Source organism: Asparagus officinalis, chromosome 5, assembly GCF_001876935.1.
Source record: "Asparagus officinalis chromosome 5, Aspof.V1, whole genome shotgun sequence".
NCBI lineage: Eukaryota > Viridiplantae > Streptophyta > Magnoliopsida > Asparagales > Asparagaceae > Asparagus > Asparagus officinalis.
In genome coordinates, this window is record NC_033798.1 from 120,629,658 (window position 1) to 120,655,098 (window position 25,441).

Consider the following 25,441-nt stretch of genomic DNA (forward strand, 5'->3'; position numbering starts at 1 on the left):
CTGTTTTGAAAATTTCTTCTAATTTCAACGATTTGGGGACTACTTTCAAAATATGAATGGTTTAAGGGACTAATACCAAAGACTTAAATTATATCTTCGACTGTGCATTTAAGTTATTTTTTATTTTCCGGATCAATTTCTAGATTTACAAGGACACAAAGAAAACAAATCACGGATAGACTTCAATGACTTAATATAACGCACTCCTCATGGTTCCAATTGCGAAGGTTCAAACGTCAATCGATGACATTGAGACAAATATTTAGCGAGGAAATCATATGTGTAAATTGCTGGAAGCTCTTTTGTTACGCGTATCAAACTACTTTTGCACGAAATAGGAGGCTTAAATTTTGAGTTAGTCTTTAAAAACATTGGAATTGCTCCCAGGTCCTATTATTTTTACAAGTTTTCTGAGTTAGGGGCTGTTTGGTTGTATGTTTTTACCATATAAAAGGATGGAAAGTGTAAAAAAGTGGGTCCCAATGTCAGCTTTCATCACTTTCAGTTGTTTGTTTGTAGTTGTGAAAATAGTGTAAAGTGATTTTATATGCTGATGTGGCTTGTAAAGTGATTTCATAAAAAAAAAGACATGATTTTAGGAGAAAGCTGACATTGAAGTCAGGAAAAAATAATAAAAAATAATTCTAATAAATATGATCATTTGAGTAGGGACCACTTTTTACACTTTCCAAACAAACAATTAAAGTTACATTTACAAACCAAACAAGCAATTTATGATTCCAATGGAATAAAAAACAAACAAAGAAAAATATAAAAGTAAATTTGATGAGGTGGACAACAACTTTCCAAGTTGTGTCATAAATACACAACTTTACCAACAACAACCAAACAGCCCCTTAGTCCCTCAGATCATTGAAATCGGCATTACTACGCAAATTCTTATAAATTTGTTTCGAATTTGTCCCTCGTCAAGTTAAGGGGCTGTTTGGTTGTATGTTTTTACCATGTAAAAGGATGTAAAGTGTAAAAAAGTGGGTCCCAATGTCAGCTTTCACCACTTTCGATTGTTTGTTGTAGTTGTAAAAATAGTGTAAAGTGATTTCATATGCTGATGTGGCTTGTAAAGTGATTTCATGGAAAAAAGACATGATTTTATGAGAAAGCTAACATTGAAGTTAGGAAAAAATAATAAAAAATAATTCCAACCAATATGATCATTTGAGTAGGGACCACTTTTTACACTTTCCAAACAAACAATTAAAGTTTCATTTTGCAAACCAAACAAGTGTTTTATGATTTCAATGAAATCAAAAACAAATAAAGAAAAGTATAAAAGTGAAATTGATGAGGTGGACAACAACTTTTCAAATTGTGTCATAAATACACAACTTTACCAACAACAACCAAACAGTCCCTAAGAGTAGCAACTAGCAATAGCTAGAAATAAGCGCAGAGGGTCCTTATAGAAATTTCAATAATTTATGTCAGTAATTGGACTTATATCGAAAAACGCAACCCACGTTGTCCCACCGGTGGGTGACCGTAATCGAATTCCGAGCTCAACATCGGCGTTTTTACCTTTTATTATTGAAAAAATAAAACCACTTCTGGCTTCTCTTCTCTTTCACAATCACTGAAAAATTACCTCCAAAATTAGAGGGAGAAAAAAAACCAGCAACCATTGGATCTACCATCAATCTCGAAGGACGAAGACGAAGGCCGAGGGCTCAAAGACCCAAGGTAACTCGCGACCGCATTGTTTCTCTCTCTAAAACCTGAACCTAGGCTTTCTTTTGATCCGGTCTCTTTCTCTCTCCTCGAGCTAGATCTCTGTTATACCCCGAAATTATCTGGATCTCACGTTCGAAATCGATTCAATCCCAAGGAATCCTCTGATCCGTGATCCGAATTCGCTAACTAGGCGATTTAAAATTTTCATGAATGTGTAATCGCCTTAGGTCTAATAAAGATTCTGTTTTGTTTACATAACGATTTATGGTTTCGAGCATTCCCATCACAGGGCTTATCTCGATAAATTATCAATTATGGTGACGTATGCGGTAATTTTCACAAGTAGTTGATGCACTTGGATGGGCACTGGACATCAAAAGGATGTCATTGAAGCTTGCTCAGGGTTTCTCCTTCTTTAGAGGCGGGTTGTTCGAGGAGAAGAAGGCTGATGCTGCTCCAAAACGTGATGTTTCTCCTTCGTTTAAGATTCAGACGGACAAAGAGGTTTATAGGCCTGGGGATCCTGTTGATGTGACGATAGAGATCGGTAATCCGAGGAGTGAAGGGCAACTGGAAAATGGGATCTGTTCTTTTCTGGTTGATAGCCTTTCCTTTGAAGTTAAAGGCATTGAGAAGTTGGATCCTCAGTGGTTTGCTACACAAAAGCCATTGCCGGGATCAAAACAACGGAGAGGTGCTTCTTTCCTCTTTATTATTATTATTATTGTTATTATTATTTATATCAGTTAAATTAAAAAAAAAGTCTCTGGATGAAAATCTTAAGACCTTTTTTGCCTACTGTTGTTCACAAATTTGTCCTTGACCATAGAATTGGTTTCCAATGAACTGGTCATTTATTGTGATTCTGAATGTTTGTCAATTTATAAGGCGTTAAATATATGTCAGCAAATACTATATTAACATGTTAAGAGGATAAAGTTTTGATCCTTCTGGGGAAATATGCTGTGTTTGTGGCTTTTCTATGCCATTTCAATCACAGAAATTTGAAAGGTTTCTCATATATCATGTCAAAATAGTTCCCAAGTGTTAATAACACTTATCTATGGGAAATAATAATCAGCAGGGCATCACAGAACATTTTACTTTTCTCACTAATGCACTAATAATAGATTCAGTAATCACATATCATAATCTATGCAAAGTTTATTATCATTTACATATATAGGTAGTTTCCTGCTCAAAAGGCTAGAGAGGCAATTCCCCTCAGTACCTAAGTGACTTTTCCACCTTAAATGGAATAAGAACTTCTCATAGTATCTTTCGCATGTTTTGGCCTATAGACGGGGTAAAAACAAGAGAATGTTCAACCATTAGGAATGAACCATAGTTACATGAAACCTGGTTCGTTTCGGTTCATGGAATGGGAAGGGGTTCGTTTCGGTTCATGAAACGGGAAGGGGAGCATGGTACGCCACTTATTTGGAATCGAATACAAGAGGGTAATGCTTATATGATACCCTAGGGAATGTGGTATGCTTTGGGTTCGGTTTTTAAATGTAGGAATTTGAGTGCTTTAATGTACAAATAATTTCTGCAAGAGTCAAGTTCAAGGATCGATAATGGTAAAAGAATTCTCAAATTGCAATTTGAGGTATGTGTTTTGTTGTTTAATTTTCTGGAAAAATGGTTGTTTTTTTCAAAATATTAACTAATTTAAATTCTAAATCAGGTCGCTGGGTAGGCGACCCAATTCGCTAGTATACCACGTTCCGTGACGATTGAACCCGGATCATGGTCTGCTATAGCATCCAACCTTCCCGACATCTATGGAATGAACAACATTTAGGATAGCTTATAACCTTATACATGTGAGAGGAGTTTAGTTAATAAAAGGTATGACATGTATGTATGTATCTCTATGTGTGTATTTCTACCTCCCTCCTTCACCCTCTCTCTATCCTCTTCCTTTCCGTTTCTCTTTTGCTTTTCCTTATTTATTTCTTTTCTGGAGGAGTTGGGGTTGCTGAGTGGGAGCCACGGAGACTAACTACTACTGTGGAAGCATGTTATCTAGCTCTTCTTAGTTATATAAAAAATCATAATTTTCTTCATAATTTTAATCAAATATTTCTTAATTGTATCTACTGCTTGTTTAACAACTGGATGGTACATTTGTTGTTTATTGGAATAATTTATATGTATATACTCCTTGTTGTTGTTACTGCATATTACTTTCTTAAATGATGTAGCACCTGATGCAGAGAGCAAGTCCCTTTTTCTTCTTATCATTGTATACTTGACCCGATATTTTTAACTCATGAAATTCATAGTTTTCATTCTGTTAAAATGTGCAGGGGAGCATTTATTTTTACATTGTACAACGCCGTCTATAATTTCAAAGGTGATAGTTTCTTCTGGGTGTACCAAAACATGTAAGTGCGCTCATTATCTTTTAGGTGTTTACCTAGAATTGAAACCATATACTTATCTCATGCTTGAAGTTTCCATGCTTTAAAACACAACTCCTTCGGATCTCTCAGAATGTTCATTTCTCTCCTGAGCTTTAGTTATTTATCGTTGCAATTGAAAATTATTCTGGGTGAGCACATTGATGCACTATATTAAAGGACAGTTACAGGATGCTATAATTTGATTACTTATAATATAACTATTAAGTTCGCAGGTCGCATGCCTAGGTACAGGATGTTTTTAAGGTTGATCTCCCTTGTATGCCAAGTTCCCAACTCGTTTGCTTTCTTCTTTCACTTCAGATCCTTGAAGTGTTCCTCTGCTTGTTTTATGTACATCTTCAGCTGCAAATTTTTTCCATGAAACCTTTCTTTTAGCTGCATACACAAAATTAAAGGATATCTGTTTAATCACTTCCCATGATCTGTTAAAAAAAACTATTACATATTTAGAGGCATTCCCACTTGCTACCAGATTCCAGGACTGATTCTTTCTTATGCCAGAGTCCGGAGTCCAGAGTCCAGAGTCCAGACAGTTCTCTATTGTGCTTTGTAGAAGTATTGGCTCATTCAATATTGGAGGAAAGCTACCAGCGATTTAACCTTTTTAGCTGCCTATTTAGGTGGAATATGTAATTGTTTTTTTTGCTTTTTTGGAAAACTTGCCTGGTGATTTGTAAAGTTGTTGATGCACCAGTAGTTTGAGGAAACAAAGTGACCTGTCTATTTAACAAGCAATAAGATGTTACAGTGATCCTTTAGCACATGACATTTGGATTGATAGGGAGGAATCTGAATGTGTTTTATCCTACAAACAATAGACTTGTTAGGGTGAACTTAGAGACTTTGCTCAGTGTTAATGAATATATTATGGAGATCTATGATGGTATAGTTATATTAGGAATAATATATTAGGAATATGTGGTTGAGAGACATTAGGGATGTGATTGAGAGAATAAGGAATATGCTAAGAATATGCTTAGCATATTCCTAATAATATGTAACATATGTTTATTTGCTCTTAGTATAAATACAAGAGATCAACAGAGCTCTACATCGAGTCTCTGGTTTCCCTTAGAATTAATTTCAACACTCAGACTATCTACAGTGTACAGACATTCCAGGAGAAAGTAACATTCAAAACTATTTTTGCTGGTGTTTTGGATAATTTTTAGATCTGGCTTGCATTTTGTGCAGCGGAAGGAAAGTTTATAATTTATTGTAAAATTTGCTGACTTTGAAGAACTGAAGTATCTTTTTTTTAATATATTTTTTTGTACATTCTTTAAGCATAACAGTGTAGACGATCCATGCAGATATAGTGCGAGGAGAGCTGCCAGAGATTTTACCGCCATCTTACAAGGGTACCAGCATTCGCTATATCTATTATATTACAAGTACATTGTGTGGACGATGGCTTGTATTGGAGAACGGTCATAGCGATAAGGGGTGTTTAGATGATTTCATTCAGCTGGTTAGTTTGCTAACTTCCTTCGCAGTTCCTGAGGTTCTTAACGACTACTTCATTGGCATGGATTGTGTTTGTATTATACTATTTTCAAATATGTAGGTTATTCTGATTTATTTTCCGATCCAGCACATTCCTGTATGCGTTATCTTGTATTCTTTCTCATTCATACTCATATTGCGTGTGTGGCATTGTAGAGCACAAATTTTCTTTATAACATGTTACTTTCATGTAGTTCATCATAATGCAACTTTTATTGATGGGGATTGTAATGATGAAGATTTGTTGTGGAGAAATATTTGGACATAGAAAAAAATGAACGTACAACAAAAAATACAAATATTTAAATTGTAAATTTAATAAAGAAAAGGTACAGGACTCGCGCTCGAGGAATTCACATGCCATACAAATCAGTTGACTAATAATACGTGCTGCAAGTCACATGCAAGGTATCTCACTTAAACTGAGGTTTCACCATTCTTCTCTCCTTTCCTAAAATGAAGTATAGTCACATTTACAGGAGTAAAACAAAATCATAATAACAAATAAAATCCTAAGTAATTGATAAAACCAAATAACAATTCCTAAATAAGTATTCTAACCTACTCATCTCAATTAAAACAAAATAAATCCTTAAGAAACTAAAACCCTAACATAGATGGAATCTTCTAGTTGTCATGTAGTTTATGTTGGCATGTTATAGTATAAAATTATTACCCTTAATCATCACCACAAATTCGTAGATATAGTGCAGTGGAAGGGATAAAATAGGAAAAGGTTCTCCCATTACGCTAAATGGGTTGGCATTTCAAAAGTGAATTGAAAATATGTAAGTAACTTTTTTTTTGCAAATAATTTTCATATCCACGTCAATGTGACAGTGAAATATAGTGTTTGTTTGAAAAATAAAATTATGATTGAAAGTGCAATGTGAATATGATGAGGCATAATAGAATTAATAAATAAATATTGTTAAAATCATTTAATTAAAAGTGGTTCCCATTTTTTACTTTCATGTGAGTTCACCACTTTTTTTGAGGAAGAATCCTATGTAGAAAGTTTCTTGCATTTCTCTTTCATAGCCACTTGCATCTAAACAAACACGTAAAATGTTAAAAAGCAAGTCACTTTCTCACTTTTATCTTTCACTTGCATGCGAACAAACCCCTCCTAAATGTCAACAAATAACACAAAAGTTATTCAAGTTTCTAGATTAAGCACTCTCTTAAAGAACTCCAACATTTTCCTAATTAAAATAAGAAGCAATCTAAAAGAATCCAGCCAACTTAACTACAAAAGTTTCTAGTTATTAGCGATAAGAACTGTTGCCTTACCTTTGCATCTGACGTGCTACGGTAACTCATTTTCTTCTTGATTAACGTGACTCGGTTGCTGATGTCCCTATCATGATATCATCAGGTGACAGACACATTTGTGATACCAGAATCCACTCCACGTCTGGAATCAAGAAAAGAATGTTGTTACAACTCTCACTCAATGTACTAATCTTCACTAGTTTTAGGTGATTCTCATGTCAACCTTAACTTGAGTTGGAACGTTTTTTGATCCATTTACAGTACTAGGAACTGTTAATATTCATTATTCAGTTAATCTCACAATAAATTAGCGAGTAAAGTTAGATCCGTTTTTGTGATTGTTTGGTGACTGCTGAAAGTGGGAGATATAATCATGTGTTTTCCGGCATAGAACTATTCTTATCTTTTCTTTTTCACTCTTTTTGAGATCACAATGCTGCATTATAAAAATGATGTAAGAAGTATCACATATGTTAATGAGATAAGTGAACCACAGTAGCATGTGTTATTTTGAGAATTCGATACTTGTCTTTGGAGTTATAAATTTGGTATAGGTTAGCTGCTCAGTTTATTTAGATTTTTTATCCTGGTGTGCGTGATGCTAAACTGCCCTTTGCAATATCATTCTGGTTATTTAATGAACTGTTTCTATGACAGGATATTTATTGAGAATCTTGCTTTGCTATAACAATCTTATGACTCTGGTTTTTGCAGGAAGCCCGAGTACCACTGCGAATATGGGTCATGCAAAAAGACAGCAACTTGCTAAATGAAGGTCAGGTGATCGGACATTTTATTGGATGCTTGTGCTTGACCCCTTACTGTTGTGATATAAGCTGAATCACAACTGATGTGTTGATGTGGTCCTGTGGAGATTCATTTAGGTTTTTTTTCCTATAAAGCACAAACACTTCATCATGGCTTCTGTATCGTGCCCATCATGTGTCGAATGCCTACCCTACATGAACACGGGATGGTCAGCATGTCAGACCTAGTTGTTTACAATCTAAAACCTATTTTTATTAAGGTTAGAATGTAGGCATAATCTACTTTTCATATCAGATCTGGGAAATTTGAATTGGTTTACAAAGCAATACTTTTTTCAGAATGACAAATAAATAGTAATTAAAAGAATGAACCAGACGTATGTCTTTACTGCCCCTTTCTTGAGTTCTAATGCCATGCTAACTGAACAAGAGATGCACTCTAGTGGTTAGAGTAGACAGACCCCTCCCTTGAGAAACTAAATGAATTTGAATTCATTTGCATGCCTTATTAATTTTGTTGTACTAAGAATTATATTATTAGAGTTATGTTGCACACATCCATCCATGTTGTGACTTCGCAAATTTGCCCCTTCACTTGTCCGTGCCATTTCAAATCACATATCTGTGTCCATATCCATGCAGCAAAGGTGTTTTGTCATAAGCAGAGCGATTTACTTACCATCTATTGAAAATCCTACCAATCTATTCTGGTTGGCTTTATCTATCTTGCTTTATTTCTTTCTGCTTTATATTGGCATAAGTACTAGGAGAAGCATAATCTCGTGATTTTGAACTTCATATACTTAGGAAGCTTACCTGCTTGGTTTTCCCAGTGCTTGATTGTATCTAGTAATAAAAAAACAGCTCTATAATTAAGCATATCTAGACTGCTAGCGTGAAATAGGCTTTTTTGAACAGAAAAAAGAACTCATTGGAAATAAAACGGCTAACCTATTGTAAAAGCCTATCAGGAATTGCCACAGGATGCAGGAGAAGATACATCTATCATCTTTGTAACACCTAATTATGGTTATGTTAAGTCTGTAATTGTTTTATAATTTGTTTTCTTATGAATCATAGGTTTTGAATGCTCTCAATTGTTAAGGAGTTCAGGGGCGTAATCCTCATTTTATATTTCTATAACACCTCGTTAGGTACATGGGAACCAAGTGACATGAGAGTGGGGTGAAACAAGGAATGGAAATGGAGTAACCGTTGGAATGGAATGCTCATTTCAATTCTCACATTTGGGTGCAATCAAAGAATGAAGCGGGAATGAGCATATTTGAAAGTTATGTATTTTTTTATTCCCACTTAAGTGGGAATGCCCATTTCCACATAATGTAGGAATTGATGAGAAGTGGGAAATGGGAATGAGATTTCTAACTTCCAAAACCATGTCGTGTTTGGTATGAACGAATGAGAAGTGGGAATTGGCATTCCATTCCCACTCATTCCCCTGTACCAGATTATGTGTAATTGATTTCTGCTCTCTGGAGATTCAGTTTCCTGAGATATGTAATCTTTTAGGCGTTTACTTTATATGAGGGGTTTGCCTACATGTTCCACCATTTTCGTAACTGTTTATAAAGGGCATCGTATTAGTATACAAGGGAAGTGGAAGAAAATGAATGTTTGAAATATTAAAACCTCGTGTGTCTCATACTCTTATATTACACCTGATTTCTTTCTCATCATTCTTTTTAATAATCTACGGGGCAATTACGTATAGGAACACATATAACCTAACTAACTCTTTTGTAGGGTATTCATCTGAGTGAACCTCTGCAGGTAATCCAACTTATTACTTGGTATATCAAGCTTATCACTGTTTATAAATTGAACAGATAAGATTGGTGCTGTTTATGTGTCGCATAATCTAAGCCTTTCCCAGTCAAAAAGGGGTTTAGTTATGGAGGGAAACTCCATATTGTGAAATATCTATTACCTAAGGAGTGCTGGAATTCTATGGCCAACTAGTAACCTCATGTCAACACTCACTAGGACGAGGTTTATCTTAGAGATGAAGAAAACAGTTAAATACTTGGATGTGGTGCTGACACCCAAGCTACCCCAATGTTTCCAGTCTCTAATATGTAGATGTACATTCAATATTCATTAAAAGAGCTTATCTCCCTGTTTACTATTAAGCTATATTTTTGTGTTTATTGCTAAGCTAAATGTATTTTAAAGCATATATTAATATTTGTTTATTGGATCCAAAGTCTACCTGACTTAATTAAGTAACTAGACCAAGCAACTAAGACGGTCTACATTTTCTGACGCAGACCAGATTTCCTGTCTAATAAAATCAGATAAACGTGTCATGAGTTCCATTTCAAATCTAGCCCTGAGTTCTAGTATTTATGCATTATCTGGTTTTTTTCCAGGGAGTTTGGCTGCTACCAATGCCCAAATGGATATATTTTGGAAAGAGAAAGATGGAGATTCTGAATGGGTAAGTTGCATTTTCACATTTAACCAGTTAACTGTGTAAGTTATCAACAGGAAAGGGTTAAACCCTTAAATTTTCCTCTCTTCCACGACATTGTGGCGTGTTTTATGACCATCACCCAGCACGGTTTTGAATTAGGAAACAATTATTTGTGCATACACATGTTTGGAAAGGTTTGAAGATCAAAGTGCGCCTGTCAATCTCCAAACTGACATTGAAGATCAAAGTGCGCCTGTCAATCTCCAAACTGACATTCTTTGATTAAGAGAAGTCTCTCTAATCAGTATAAAAGTCTCTATATTTCAACGTAATGCAAGTAGCTCATTTCAAGAAATTTTTTATTAACAAATGATTCTTCACAAAAAATTCCCTTTTATGAACTAGCAACTCTTTTTTTTCTCTTCCTTTCTAATGTTCAACTTTTATCCAAAAAAAAAAAAAGCGAGGAACAGCCAAAATTAGCCTTAGTTTCCGGTTGAGCTGAGCAGGTTTCATGTAAGTGTTGGGAAAATGCATAATAGTGTAAATATGGTGTCTTAGGCGTGTTGGACATGTTTCCACTAAATTGGATGTGGTATGGTTTTGGTCCTGGGTGTGAATAGCCCCTCATGTATAGTATCTAGTAACTAGTAACTGTTATTTGTTCTTGAAATTAGGCACCTAAGTATGTGTATTTGCTTATATATTTGGCTGAATTGCACTAAAATACGTTATGTTTCACACATTTAGCACTTTCAGTTGTTTTTCGGAGCATTTATATACCATAAGTTGTTTAAAAAGAGCCCTTTAGCACCTTCTATTATGCAAATGTAAAAAATTTCACACGAAAGTTCCTTATAACATTCACATATTAATTTTAGATCTTTTTAGTCATTAATATTTGTTAAATTTACTGTTAATCCTACCCAAGTTCTAATTTAATCATATTCTGATTCTATTTGAAAAATAAAATTGGGATAGATTTAAACAGTTAGTTCAGTAAAATTAATAATTAGAAAGTTATAAAACTAGTATATGAATGTTACATGAAAATTTTCACGTTTGCATAACAAAGGGTACTAAAATGCTAATTTTAATCAACTCAGAGTATATAAATGCTCCAAAAACCAACTGAGGTTATATAAGTGCTAAATTGGTGAAGCGTAAGGTATTTTAGTGTAACTTAGCCTATATAATTTGCTAAATTGCTCTAACAGGGTGGTAATATTGCTAGCTTCTTTTGTTCCTTTGACTTGCTGTTATGGTAGCTGAAGTAATATTCTTAGTTTGTTGTCCAAGTGAACGAACGTTATCATGGGAGTACTTCTGCCCGTCACTAGTAGATAAACTCAATTACAGATTTGAATCTAAACATTTACATTACCTTGCAGGCTAGAGCCAATGATTGTCCCGATGAATGTGAAGAAGGTTATGATAGTTTGAGAGATGAAGTCTCATCAGTTTCATCCTATAATCCTACCAGAGAAAATATTGATCTAGCATTCAGGAAGTCCTTGTCCTTGCAGTCAGTCACGTCAAGGCTATCTAACAATGAGTTCCATTCTCATGTGCTAAGCCAATCAAGATTTCCCTACATAATCGCCGCTCCATGAATTATCAGTCTCTGAGGTCGTTGATGATGCTGGTAGCGGTATGTATACTTTTCATTCACAAATTTGAAGCTCATATTTGACATTAATAATCTTGCTATGCATTTTGCTTTGGTGGGTAAATTTTCTTGTTGACCTATTGTAGTATATATTACCATATTTTGTTTACTTTCATTGTGGTTGCATTCAATATTGCTTGATGAGATGTATTCTTTATACTATATGTTTAATCTCTATGGAAGAGATTTCACGGGTTAATTCATCACTCTCAACAGGTACAGTGTCACCTCAAAAGATGCTTGCACGATCCCAATCTTCCATCAGCCAAAGTCAGTCAAGGAAGTTTCCTAATTCTCCTATTCCTACGGAAGACAAGGAGTCACCTCATGCTACTGGATCTCGTGATGCAGCATGCAAGTCATTGCATTATTCATCAGATTATCTGTTTAGAGTACTTAAGGTTCTTTTATTTTATTATATACCATCAGTTAACTAATTTCCTGCAGGCATTTTCTACAGCAGAAGGCTTCATTCGAGGCAGGTCATATAATATCAGGATTGATGATCAAGTTCTGCTACGGTTCTCGCCAAAGAACTCGGACTCAACCTATTATTTTGGTGACATGGTATGTGATTTTTATGCTCAGACACAAACTTTTATGTTCAAGAACTTAAAACTTAAGGGCCTAATATTGCTATAACAGATTGGTGGTACACTCACTTTTTTTCATGGAGGAGTTAGGAGATGCCTTGAGGTAACTGTTGCTGTCTTATTGATCAGTAATAATAAAGTTCTCTAAACCAGAAAAAAAGATAAATAAGTAGAATAGCGACAATATCCTCAACTATATATGTTCTAAATCAGTGAGTTCCTTAACTTTTTCCAGGTCTCAGTAACCTTGGAGACATCAGAAACTATTAACCAGAGATTTGTACACCCTTCACGAAAGAGCTCCCTTAAGATAAAAAAGGTATTTATTTTTACAAACTGTTCCTTCTGTTTTGAGTTTGCCTGTAATGCAAGACTATGAAGCCTTACAAGGCTATAAAAGAGAAATTTGCTGTGCTTGATACTTGTCATGTAGTAAATCTACTAACACATCAATGATGTCCCTAAGTTCCCTTTTGTTCTGTTCTCTCTTAGCCTACGGGCTTGTTTGTTTGCATGGAAGTAACTATGAAGTAGCTGAAGTAAAGGAAGTAGAGTCCACTTCTGCTACTTCTGAGCAGAAAAACATGTTTGTTTCTCTAACAAACCTACTTCCGGTACTTCCTTGAATACCTATGTGGCGCCTACATGTCATCCCTATTTCCTAAATCTTTTTCTGTCCCTCAAGACTCGAAAGTAGCTGAGATGTAGGTGAAATGTGCATGAATTAGGAAAGAAATAATTTTTTTATTAACATTTCCTTTATTAGTTACTTCATAACAACTTTTCATGGATATCCAAACATCAAAAGAAGATGACGAATAAGTACTACCACTTCCACTACTTCAAACAATATGTGAAACAAAAAAAAAATTCTTACACTACTTCCTACTTCATAATTTTAGAAGTGATTTCTTGGATTTATTTCCTACTTCTAATACTTCTGTCAAATTCAAACCAAATGTGCCCTAATTTTATCCTATTTCATTTTCCAGTGCCAATCACTTTTTTTGTGTGGATATGAAACTTTTTCCTTTTATTCTTCTGCTGGTTGAAGTGCCTTAGAAATTACCTTTTGCTTCAAATATCTATTCTGGGAGTATATCGCAGATTATACACGCTAATACTGAGAAAGATTTGCAAGTCCAGTATCTTCATTTCTGATGGCATTTCTTTGTTGTACTCATGTAAAGTGTTTCATGGGGAAAAATAATCTAATGTTAAAAATCTTCCAAACAGGCCCTTCAAATTGGTTTATTTGAAGTAATATTGTGTATGCCATTGGTTTGTATGTATAACTTTTGTGCAGTGCAACTTTTGTGCAGTGCAATGGGTATAAGGTATATTTATCTGCCAATTGCAGTAATTTATGTTCTTCTTTGTCTAATGAACAAAAAGGATTAATGTAGCTGACTCCAAAGACTTTGGACGATCTTCATTATTGTTCTGTTAAATGGCCTATTTCATCAAGTAGTAGTGTATATTTTTCTTCTCGTATGGTAATCGATACACTTCTCATTAATAATTAAATACTGAAAATTGTTGTAAATCTCTTCAACAATAGGAAAACGTCTGTTACTAATTTGACCACATTCTTCTAGTGTCATACGGAAATTCTTTCTCATGAATTTCATAATTGCAAAATAAAATGATCAATTAGTAATATCTTATTCCAATATTAAAATGTTGTTTTTTGTTTTATTTTTCTAGATTTACTACATGTCATTTCTAAGATTCATATGATTCTTTCATTTGAATTGAAAACCTTTAATTAAACAAGTTTCCAATACTCGTGTTCTCAAAACAAACAAAGGAAAATCAAGCTTTGTTTCAGGCAACCTGATGTTACAAGGCATGGTGACCGAATAAAGTAGTAAAGTACTTTGGTATTCTGTTCGTAGCAATCAAATTATGGCATATTGTATTTTGTTTTCTTGTTCAAGCAATTCTTTTTATTGTTGTTTTTAATGCTAGCAAGAGAGTGATTTTTTTACTTGCTATTGTGTGAGACTTGCAATAACTGTTTTATGCTGTGATAATTTAAGACATCTGATTTATTTGATCTGTGTTAACGACATGTCTGTTAAGCTATTCTTAATTTGTCAAATGACGTTACTTCAAGATTTCTTTATAGATTTAATGATTGTTTTAATCTAAGTCCACCGTATGCAGGTTCAGAGCGATCACCATGAGGTAGTTGCTGACTTGGTGCAGTCAAGCTTCCTCTTCTCAATTCCTGTAGATGGACCAATGACCTTCTCTACTCCATATATTTCAGTACAATGGTTCCTGAGATTCGAGTTCTTCACCACACCCAAGTATGTTGACTTGAATAGGTACAGTTTCATCTAGTGGCATCCAATGTTGGTTTAAGGTCATTCGGTTGATTCTTTTAGCATGGACAAGGGCATTATTAGAAGCTCCCTTCTGTGCCAACTTATTTTTTTTGCTTACATTTTGATTAATTGATGCTGCAGGTATGAGCATCCTCTCCTCGTCGAGACAAGAGAGAAGGGTGATTGGGTACTTCCTATAAATGTCTGCGCACCTCCTCTACGGACTCAACATGCAAGAACTGAGAAGCCCTTGGCTTTTGGAAATCTGTTTCGTTTTTAGCAGGTCAGTCTTATTGACTAGCGAGCTTGTTTCATGGAACTGGAAATAATAGTCTTAAGAAAGTGAGAAAATTATATGAGACCTTCTAGCTTAAACTCATGAGCTCTTTTGCATTAGAAGACTCTGGGTCACTGGATTAAGCTTTTTATAAACTGTTTGTAAAGCAAATTCATATAAAATTAGGAAAGGTGATTTCAATGTTTGTTTATTAAATTATTGATGGACTCTGTTTTAGCATTTACATATGGAGATTGGTTTAGCAAAGGGCGTGATGTTGCCTTACTAAACTAGGTTTATATCAATTCATGAAATCAAACTTATGCTCCTTATCCGTGTAAGACTTTGATATAAAGTCTAAACCTAGTTATGAGTTTTTTTTTCTTTTTTCTTTTTTGCCCTCCAAGTTTTTTCGGAATATTGTACCCTCCCCTTAACCTTCAACGTTTACTAATCTTTGATGCTTCTATGTACAGATGGCTGCTCTATCCACAATAAAGGCTGATCAAGCAGGCTACACTATTTTGTCATTTTTCCATCGATGAAGCTGGACTCATCGTCATTGAGCTTCTGTGAAATGTGCAGACATCGTATTTGTTTGAGATATTGATTTCAAGAAGAGTTTTTTTGGAATTATCCCTAATGTGATCCTCATAACTTCTGCATCTCAAGGAAACGCATTGCTACCTACTTTTTCCCGCTGGTGCCAAGTTTATTGTCTGTATTCTCATGCATCTTCCCAAGTTGGTTATGAAGAAATATATTTTCCTGTATGTGCATGGTTTTTGTTCGGAGCCGATTAAAGGCAATCTAGTATTGTTGGAGCTTAATAATAAGTTGTTTATAAAAGCAGCTGATAAAAGCAACTTATATAAGCTATTGAAAATAGCTGTTTGGTAATGCAATATTAAAATTTGCTTAGAAAACAGTTAAAGGTGTTTGGTAGAACTGTGTTTAACAATTATTGTTAAAAGATAAAAGGTATGTATAGTATATAAACCAAAAAAAAAGCAGAAGTTGCTTTTAAGAGCATTCTCACCTCTAAAAACACCCCTTTAAAAGCAGCAACAGTTTTCATAAGAATGTCAAAAGGGTTTTTCGAACACCATCTTATTTCCATAATTGTGCAATAAGATGGAAAAGAAATATTTATAAATTTATACTATTGCTTTCGCTCTTTCAGCAGCGGGGCACTCTTAGGGGCTATTTGGTTCATTAAATTTTTTGGCATTTGGGTTGGATTACAATTTCTTGGAGCAAAAAATGTTATATTTTCGGTTTTTCTATAGAGTGCCTATAAGAGAGGAGAGAGAGAAAGAGAAATGAATAGCTCATGGGTCCCCCTGTTTTGCATTAATTTTTGTGCATAATTTATTTCTCTCATTCTCTCTCCTCTCTTATAGAGTACTCATGGGCACTCTATAGAAAAACCGAAAATATAACACTTAAAATTTATAGAGTGCCCATGGTTTTTTGGATTCCATTATTGTTTGTTTCAATAAAAAATTTAAGATTTGCATAAAAACCCTATAGATTTAAAATTCCCTTTGAGTTTAGAAATCCTAGAAGGGCTTTGCTACAGGGACCCAAAATATGAGACTAATAGGGGGACAAGTGAGATGTCCCCCTTCCTATTGGATAATGAGTTGGCCATCATTAATGTTGGCCAACTCATTATCCAATAGGATGAGGACATCTCACTTGTCCCATCTATTGGTCCCATATTTTGGGTCCTTGGGGAATTTTTCATCCTAGAATTATAGGATTTGAACCAAACAGCCTCTTAGTATTCCACGTATGAGACTTCTTAATCATGTCAATAGCATCAGCTTTCCGACATGGCACCATTCCATCCTTGTTAATCACACATATTAACTCATGAAGTCATGTGTCTATCATTAGGGAAACAAGGGCTTTGCATGTAGATGTAATGAAATTATATTTCTCAACATAGAGGCTAAATTAAAGGATTCTATTTCAAATTGATGCAATGACTATATTTCTTAATATAGAGGCTAAAATAAAGGATTCTATTTCAAATTGATGCAATGATTATATTTCTTAATATAGAGGCTAAAATAAAGGATTCGATTTTAAATTGATTTTATGTCCAAAGGAAAAGAGGGGAAAAAAAGAAAAATGACTTAATAACCCAAAATATGGGACCAAGGGAGAGGACATGTCCCCTCCATTGGTCCCATATTTTGGGTCTTCATAGCAACATTCAAAAAAAAATGGTCAACTCATTATGCAATAGGGAGGGGACACCTCATCTGTCCCCTCCATTGATCCCATATTTTGGGTCTCCATAGCAACACTCAAAAAAGAATGGTACATAGTATGGGGGAGGATAAATAAAGTTTATAAGAAGTTCATATGATTTAATACGTACCCATCCGCCATCCAACAACCTATCCGAATACTTCTCTTTGATTATTTTGAACGCTCTTGTCTCGACGTGCTCCTTGCTAAATTATAATGTCTCCAATTATTTAGCTGCCGAACCCTCGCCGAGCGAGATTTGTTCAGAAATCAAAATCTAAATTCCATGCGATAACTACTTGACTCTTAACTCTATTATTTAAAGAGTTTTGCTACCGGGACCCAAAATATAGGACCAATAGGGAGAACAAGTAAAGTGTCACGCTCCTATTGGAAAATGAGTTGGCCATCATTAATGATGTCCAACTCATTATCCAATAGGAGTGAGACACCTCACTTGTCCCCCCTATTGATCTCATATTTTGGATCCTTCAGAAATTTTTGTTATTTAAATTTTGATTTGAAGAATTAGCATTGCTAACTAAGTTGTCACTTTCCGATAAAATAAACTTTCTATCTTTAGCCTTTTTTTCACATTGATAATGTGGACATGCAAACACTAGGGTTTGCTTTTATGAAATGCGTGTCGGTATCTATTGCGTCTTTGAGTTAATTACTTAATTACCTTGAAGTCTTGAACATTCTCAAGAATTGAGATAAGATAAAAAAAACTTTTGATTAGACCATGCATATTTGACCAAATTTTCAAAAACAACCCTTTGAAAGCTTTTACAAACATTATTGAAAAATTTACATAAAGCACCTTGACAAATTTGTAAATTACAAATAAACTCATGAAACTTTTACAAAATGACCCGCTAAAAAATTTACAACTACCCACTTAAAATTTTTTAAAAATCATAAACAACCCTCGCAACTTTACAAACGATAAACCAAAAATTCCAAAATTAGAAATGACGCTGTGATTTAAAATATTATGTTATAATATTGATATGTATCATTTGTTTGAGTATTACATGAGATGGGAAGTTATAGTAGTCATGAAAAGTCTTATGTTCTTGGTATTAGGACGTAATACTAAGAACATATTATTGCTAATGTAGATTAATGCTTGTTTTATTTTATGTCAATTCGTACATTATTATATGATCAGTATTTGTCAAGACTCTCAGACAAAATATATGAATGAGGAGGAGAGTCCCCTGATTTGTATTGGGATCATTTTCTCATTCATTTTTCTCTATCTCTCTCCTCTCTTATAGAATGCCCATGGGCAACTCTATAGAAAAACCGTTAATTAAAATATCCCAAACTAAAATATAATTCCTAAATCCACCTTCTACAGTTCTACATTAGTTAAGGTATATCCCAAACCAAAATATATAATACTAAAAACTACCTGTCTCGATCTCCACACAAAATGTTCATAAAAAAATTGTTTGGATCGAGTAGTTCTCCTGGTTGAAGAATACTTTTAATAAATAATAGGAGTACTCAAGATCCTTTTTTTTTAAATTTGACGTTTTAGTTGTTTAAGGAATTTAATTTAATTTTCGACCAGAAAGTAATTTAATTTAATTTAATTTATTTTCCAAATCCACAACAGATAACTACTCTTAGGGGCTGTTTGGTTCGCTTTAAAACCCTGTGGAAATCTTTTTCTTCGCCCCCACGTCAGATTTTTCACCTCCACGTCGATTTTTTTGTTTCCGCTGGTTTTTTCCCCGCTTTGTTTCGTTAGGGCTGAAGAGGGAAATCGAAGAACAAATAGCCGCCAGCTAGATTTTTTTTCTCTCCACCATTTCCTTCCTCAAGCGAGTGAAATCGACGAAAACCATGTCCACGTGGGAATTTTTTCTTCTCGTTGATTTCTTCGGTGAGCTACACTTACCTCCTTCGCATCGTTCCCACCAGAAACTCCCGCGGTCTTATCTGTCCCTGTATTCGAAGAAATTGGCCTCTCTCTCTCTCTCTCTCTCTCTCTCTCTCTCTCTCTCTCTCTCTCGGGCCCTCGCTACCAAATTGTCGATCAAATTCGAATGGCGGCGGTCACTGAGAATGGGATCGCGAGGTCCGAGGATCATCGAGAGAACAACTACGATCGAGATGTGAGGGAGCTCGTCGATCTCCTCTTGAAATTGAACCCCTTGGCCAAAGAATTCGTGCCCTCGTCAAAATCCAACGGGTAAGGGATTAGGGTTAGGATTAGGTTCCGGGTTGCAGAGAGCGGAGAGCAGAGAGCGGAGGCAGAGAGTGTCTGCGGCGACTAGGCTGAAAGAATCGCACGCGTCTGCGACGCTGGAGGAGCTGAGGAGGCAGACGAGGGAGGCGGTGAAGGGGTTGGAGTCCGCCACTGCGGGGACAGCGCCGTCGAGGGGAGGATTTGGGTTTGAGAATGAAGGGATGGAAGATTTTGTTAAGCAATTCGAGGAGCTTGTCGGTTCTCAGGTTTTGATTCATCCCCCCCCCCCAATATGCTTTGTTTTACTTTTGATTGAGTGTTTTATTTTGGTTGAAAGGAATTAGCTTTGTAAAATGCTAGCATTTATTATGAAAGATATTCAAATTAGTAAGAGTAAGAACAAAGAGAACAAATTGCTATTGGAGAGAAAGCTCAATGAAATTCAAAGAAGCAAAGTGAATTGCATTAATTAATGAGAAAAAAAGTTGGTAGTCATATGGAGCAATTCGTTAGTCTCGGTCTCATTAAAATTCTGAATGTAAAGAAAAATAAAATTGATGAAGTTACAATTTAAGAGAAATATAAACAAAGAGGGGAGAGACATCTTTTACAATCAATAGCAAGGTTTTGGTACAATTAGGTCTTTCTTATGAAAATGAAGGATTGGTATATGATGATTAAAGTTATGGAGAGTTTTGGAATGGTTTGAAGTGTCTATCACATTGTGAGTTTGGAAATCCTTACTAAACGAAGATGATGAAGAATTCAACCTCAGACTAAATATTCCAATCATCGCATGAAAATATTCAATTACTGCAACATTGATAGGAAAACATGCATTATACTAAAAATCATGCTAATACTTCGTAGAATGATGTTTCTCACTTTTTTGTTATTTAGATTTTAAATTGTTATTCATCTTCAAATTTCTTTTCCGTTTATTTATCATTTGATGAGATCGACAGTGATGAATTGATTCATAACGTATATTTTCTCATGATTGCACATGCTAATGCTTGCTCAATTCACTTTACTTTTCTTTCTTATTTTGCTTCTTTGACCACTTCTAAAACTTCCTCTCTAGCAGCAACTTTTTTTTCTTTATTCTTAACATCACTAATTTCAATTGTTCAACACTATTTTCATCATATTTGCATTACTCTTCCATCATAAGAATGTGTATGTCTTCTTTAAAATATGAAGGGAAGTTTATCAGTCCTAATCTTTTGGTAGCCCAAATTTATAGCTTGAAAAGTATTTGTGATCCTTCTACATTAAGTGTTTATTTCTCGTGCTAATTTAGATTCTAGCAAAGAGAATATGACAAATATGATAATGCATCTTTGAAATACATGTTTTAGGTGCTTAGTGGGAAAAATAATGTTCTTAGGAATATTTTGGGAAACACCACAAATTATTGTGGGGGTTTGTGAAATTTACCCTTTAAATTAGTATATCTACTATGATTACGTATAGTATAAGGCTAGTAGAAAATTGACTATCTCTTTCCTTGGCCTTGAGTTAATTATAATATCGCGCTCAGTGTTCCAAAATGGATTATGTATTAAACAAGATGTCGGTAGAATTATATTAGGAGGTGAAAACCATGGTGTATATTTTGATAGGAGCACTCTTCTAATGATTTGTTTGCTTACACAGCTTATGATCCCTGAACCATAGCGTGTGAAAGACAATTATTTTTATTATGATATTTGCAAACAAAAACTAGAACAAAATATGATTTGCTTCAGACTATACTAATTTGTATTGCAAAAGAAATCTTTTTCAACCCTTTAGTTTTCAGCTTCTGGAGTAAAGGTTGTGAAAAGTGACAAAGTCAAAACATTGTCATTACCACTTGCCAGAGATCGTATATCACTTGTATGTTAAATTAAAGCACTCTGAAGTTCCCTCATATCTATAGTTTATTTAACCTTAATTGTTAAGGTATCAATTACTCTTATGTACTTTTGTATATATAGGATATGGAATCTGTTGTGAAGTCCATGATGCAACACTCTTATGTACTTTTGATTCATCTACATTTTAATATTTTTGCTTGTATAAACTGAGTCATATCAAATATTTCCATGTTTATATTTTGACTTGCCAACATGCTTGATATGAAATTAGGTTAGCAGTCCACCTTGAGCACATGTCCAATACTACCACATTCCTCGAAAACTACCATGAGACATATGGCTCCCTATGGAGAGGATCAAAGATGATCGCTGACGAGAGATTCTATGAGCTAATTCAACGAAAGAAACTCTATCATGTGTGCACTGTCCAGGTGAAGTATGAATTTCCATTTTTGATGCAGACAACACTTTTGATGCAGTTTATACAATAGAACACACATGCCATGCTCCTGATGCGGTTGGTACATTCCACTATGATGAATTTCCATTTTTCTTTGTGCAGATGTATACCTCTTACTTTTATTTGAGACAACTAGGATGTTATAAGGAGATTTCAGAGTTTTGAAGCCTGGTCCTTGTGTTGCTGCCTATGAGTGTTGCATGATTTTGAGGCAATGAATCCTGACGATTCATCACCAAATATAGTGTGCATGTTGCCTCTGGTTGGCTGGTTGTGTAGCCTGATTTTGTTGGTTGGCTATTTTTGGTGTACTTGCTGTTGTGGGTTTGCTGGTTGTGTTCAGTTTGGGCACAGGTTGGTTTGATGGTGCGAAGAGAGGTGTTCATGTTGTTCATGAAGGCATTGTTGAAAGGGTGTTTGAAGTGGTTCGGTACATAAGTGCCAAGTCTATGCTCGTTGTTACAATATGCCTTGCCTTGTGCATGCGTGTCATGTCTGGGACAAGGGTCTTGATGCTAGTTAGTACAGGTATGATATCCTCCAACTGGTATTCTAATTGTTTTGTTTGATCTAGTAAGTTGCTTATGTACTGAATGATCCAGATACTTGGCGCCAGAGTACTTCATGCACGGAATAGTTAATGAGAAGACTGATGTCTTTGCTTATGGAGTTTTTCCTTTTGGGCTAGGACAAAATCAAGTCTCCGAGAGCATCGCCCTAATCATTTGGGTGTATCTCCTGCACAACATTAAAAGAGGTTGGAATGTATAAAATAAACCAAATCAGGCACATTGAAGAATTACAAAAGAGAGTGAAGAGATGAAACCATTGTTCTAGTTTTCTTTGTACAGATGCTTTTTCAGGCTTCTGGCCATATATTAATTTCTACCTCTAGAAGCATTGCTTAATTGCTCACTGATAGCACATTAATCTATGCAAGGTGAAATATGATGCTTGACCTGAGATCACATACTGTATTATGTTTGCATACCTTCAAATATTGTTTTGATTATAATTCTCAACAAATTACGTCTCAATTCTGAATTTTGCAATCCGATTGAGTATGGTGATGATTTGCCTTTTTCTTTGCTTCAGATTGCCGAGAGCATTGAAAACTTCCTCAACATTACAGTATCTCCTACAACATTTATCCAGGTTAGTATTCCATGAGTTCAGAAAATAAGACCTGCATGTCTGTATGCTGAAATGCATTACTTCACAGTAGAGTTGTAACTTGACACTTGCTCATGTTCCTTAACTAACGAGATACTGCCAATGCACATGTAGCTGCTTAATTGCTCGTGAGTTCTCTGAAAGCAAGTTGTCATGATCTATCAATCTATGCGAGAACATTTTTTTTAGTAAATCACTTGTTTGGACTGCATCTGTTTTATTCATAGTAGATCTTACAATATCTGTTTTATGTGATTTTGCTGCAGTGTACCAGTGGGCACACCCTGTGTTCTGCCTGCAAGAACAGAGTTAAAAACAGATAGAATTTGTGCATAGATTCCTGCTTATCTTTTGACATCGTATATGGAATCTAGGGAAAATTCATCTGTGTAAATCTTAGAAGACATGTAGAGCTCCTGAGCTGACATATGTGTCACCTATTGCTGTTGTAAGTGGACAGGAAACCTCCTTTGTTCTGAAAGGTCGGAATTTGACTGCTCCTGGCACCAGGTAAGCCAATGTTCAACTTGAACCTATTATTTCATTAACGGAGTTTCATTAATGAACCTATTATTTCATTACCAACAATGTTAATCTTCATATCTGCAGAATTCATTGTACCTACATGGGGGGCTAAACGTCAAAAGAAGTTCTTGGTTCAGTTTATCAAGACGCCATTTACAAAGGTTCCAGCACAGAGTGTTTCAGTTTTCAATGTGAATCTGGCGATGTCTTTGGTCGCTGTTTCATTGAGGTGCTTGTTGTTCACCAAACCAGTTAATTTTGAAACTTTGTATGCAGATAAAATCTTGTATAAAGGATTATAACAGTTCATAATATTATTAGTTTTCATAGCTCTATTCGTGCAGTTCTGATCGTATGTGGAGCTTGGTTTTGTGTTGTGGAATTATTTTCAAGCATGGTTTTGTGCGATTTAAGGTTGTTTATATGTTTTAATATGTTTCAACAGATTTTGTGGATAATTCATGCAACTTCATAAATTTGTGAATATACAAGTTAGTACAGGTTTCATGTGATTTTTTCAATCTGAAACATGTATATTTCAAGTCAAATCAAATATGTAATTCATTGCAATTGATTCATATTAATTCAGGTTTCGTATGATTAACTTCAAAACCAACCAAACATAGGAAAAGTGGGAAATATAATATCAACAAGAGTTTTTCCTTTTTTTTCCATGCGAACCAAACACAAGAAAAATAAATACATTATTTTCCCATCATTTTTTGTGCGAACAAACTTCAAAACCAACCAAACATAGGAAAAGTGGGAAATATAATATCAACAAGAGTTTTTCCTTTTTTTTCCATGCGAACCAAACACAAGAAAAATAAATACATTATTTTCCCATCATTTTTTGTGCGAACCAAAGCGAAACAATCCATTTCTTGGAAAAGTTTGAAAAACTCAAAACTTGTGTTTTTGTACATGGAAATGCATTTCCCTATATCTAGGAAACGAACCAAACAACCCCTTAAAACCAGACGCGTCATCTGGGACGCAAGTAGGAAACAAAAAACAAAAACGACCTCCAGAAAAAAAAAACATAATTATGGTGTCCATTTACTCGCGATTTACAACCTTAACCATGAAATCGATCACAAGCATCAAAACAAACTCACAACAAAACCCTAAACTTTTCAAACACAAAACAAATTCTGAAAAAGCCCCCGCTAACAATTAATTAATCTTCCATCAAGTATAACGGCCTCCGGTTCCGCGCAGAGCCGGCTCGGTTCCTTCGACGTTAGGATCGTGCGCCGCAAGAGCGGGCCTCGCCGTGCCGGTCTCCGCGCCGGATGGGCGCGACTGAAACGCGCCCTCTGTCACGTGACCGCTGACCCGCGAACGCCGAGGATGGCGGTTCGGGTCTGGTGGACGTCCGGCGTTCAGACCGCTTGCCCGTGGCGTGGCCGGCACGACCTGCTCCTTGGCCGTGGCGTTGTGGTCCATGGCTTGTCGCTTGTTGACCACGGCTTCTCGGATTTTCTCTTCTTTCCTTTGTTCCGCCATGTCCTTCTCTGCTGGGTGCTGAGCTGTCACCTTCTCGGCCTGCATCAAATCAAAACAGCGAGAAATCTGAAAATTCGTAGTACGACGACATACGCTTTTATTTATGGAAAATGATAGAGGCATATCTCCAACCACAACCTCAACCACATCCTCTTCTCTCCTCTTATTTGCTACAGTAAACCAGATTTCACATGGAATTTTAAAATGTGGGACCGGTGCACTGTAACAAATGAAAGAATGAGTGTGATTGAGGTTATGGTTGGGGGTGTGCCCGTATTGCCACCCTTTATTTATATATACCCATAGACCCATAAATATAATTACGAAGTAGAAAAACGTTATTTATCAGAGAAATGAGGAGTTTATCGCAATTAATAATAAAATTAGTTAAGAATGAACGCTTGCTTTTATTTAAGGAATTGAATGACCTTTTCTTGGAGAACGGCCTTGGTCTTGTCCATGCCGGACT

The 25,441-nt window shown here is 35.3% G+C and overlaps 2 protein-coding genes and 1 long non-coding RNA gene across 4 annotated transcripts in view; 2 read left to right on the forward strand and 1 right to left on the reverse strand.

Annotated features, from left to right (window-relative positions):
• On the forward strand, positions 1,546–15,751 carry LOC109842498. Its single transcript, XM_020411367.1, is given in 15 exon segments — positions 1,546–1,701; positions 1,982–2,386; positions 4,008–4,085; positions 5,438–5,595; positions 7,620–7,680; positions 10,063–10,130; positions 11,498–11,677; positions 11,679–11,761; positions 11,961–12,129; positions 12,223–12,342; positions 12,421–12,471; positions 12,604–12,687; positions 14,538–14,701; positions 14,843–14,984; positions 15,455–15,751. Coding segments are annotated over 13 exon segments (1,668 nt in total). The 5' UTR covers positions 1,546–1,701; positions 1,982–2,073; the 3' UTR covers positions 14,982–14,984; positions 15,455–15,751.
• On the forward strand, positions 19,499–23,798 carry LOC109840973. Of its 2 annotated transcripts, none has more exons than XR_002247103.1 (7): positions 19,499–19,709; positions 21,577–21,736; positions 21,868–22,293; positions 22,368–22,705; positions 22,861–22,920; positions 23,205–23,448; positions 23,548–23,798. It is a non-coding gene; the product is annotated as an uncharacterized LOC109840973 (long non-coding RNA). The 2 variants fall into 2 exon arrangements; XR_002247102.1 differs by having other exon boundaries at positions 19,500–19,709; positions 22,368–22,522.
• The window catches only part of LOC109842499 (late embryogenesis abundant protein 46-like), a 1,892-nt gene continuing 940 nt past the window's right edge, over positions 24,490–25,441 (reverse strand). Inside the window, exons 2-3 of the mRNA XM_020411368.1 lie at positions 25,401–25,439; positions 24,490–25,011 (exon numbers count right to left, since the gene is read on the reverse strand). Coding sequence (XP_020266957.1) covers positions 24,655–25,011; positions 25,401–25,439 — 396 coding nt within the window. The 3' untranslated portion in view covers positions 24,490–24,654. The remainder of the gene's footprint in view (positions 25,012–25,400; positions 25,440–25,441) is intronic.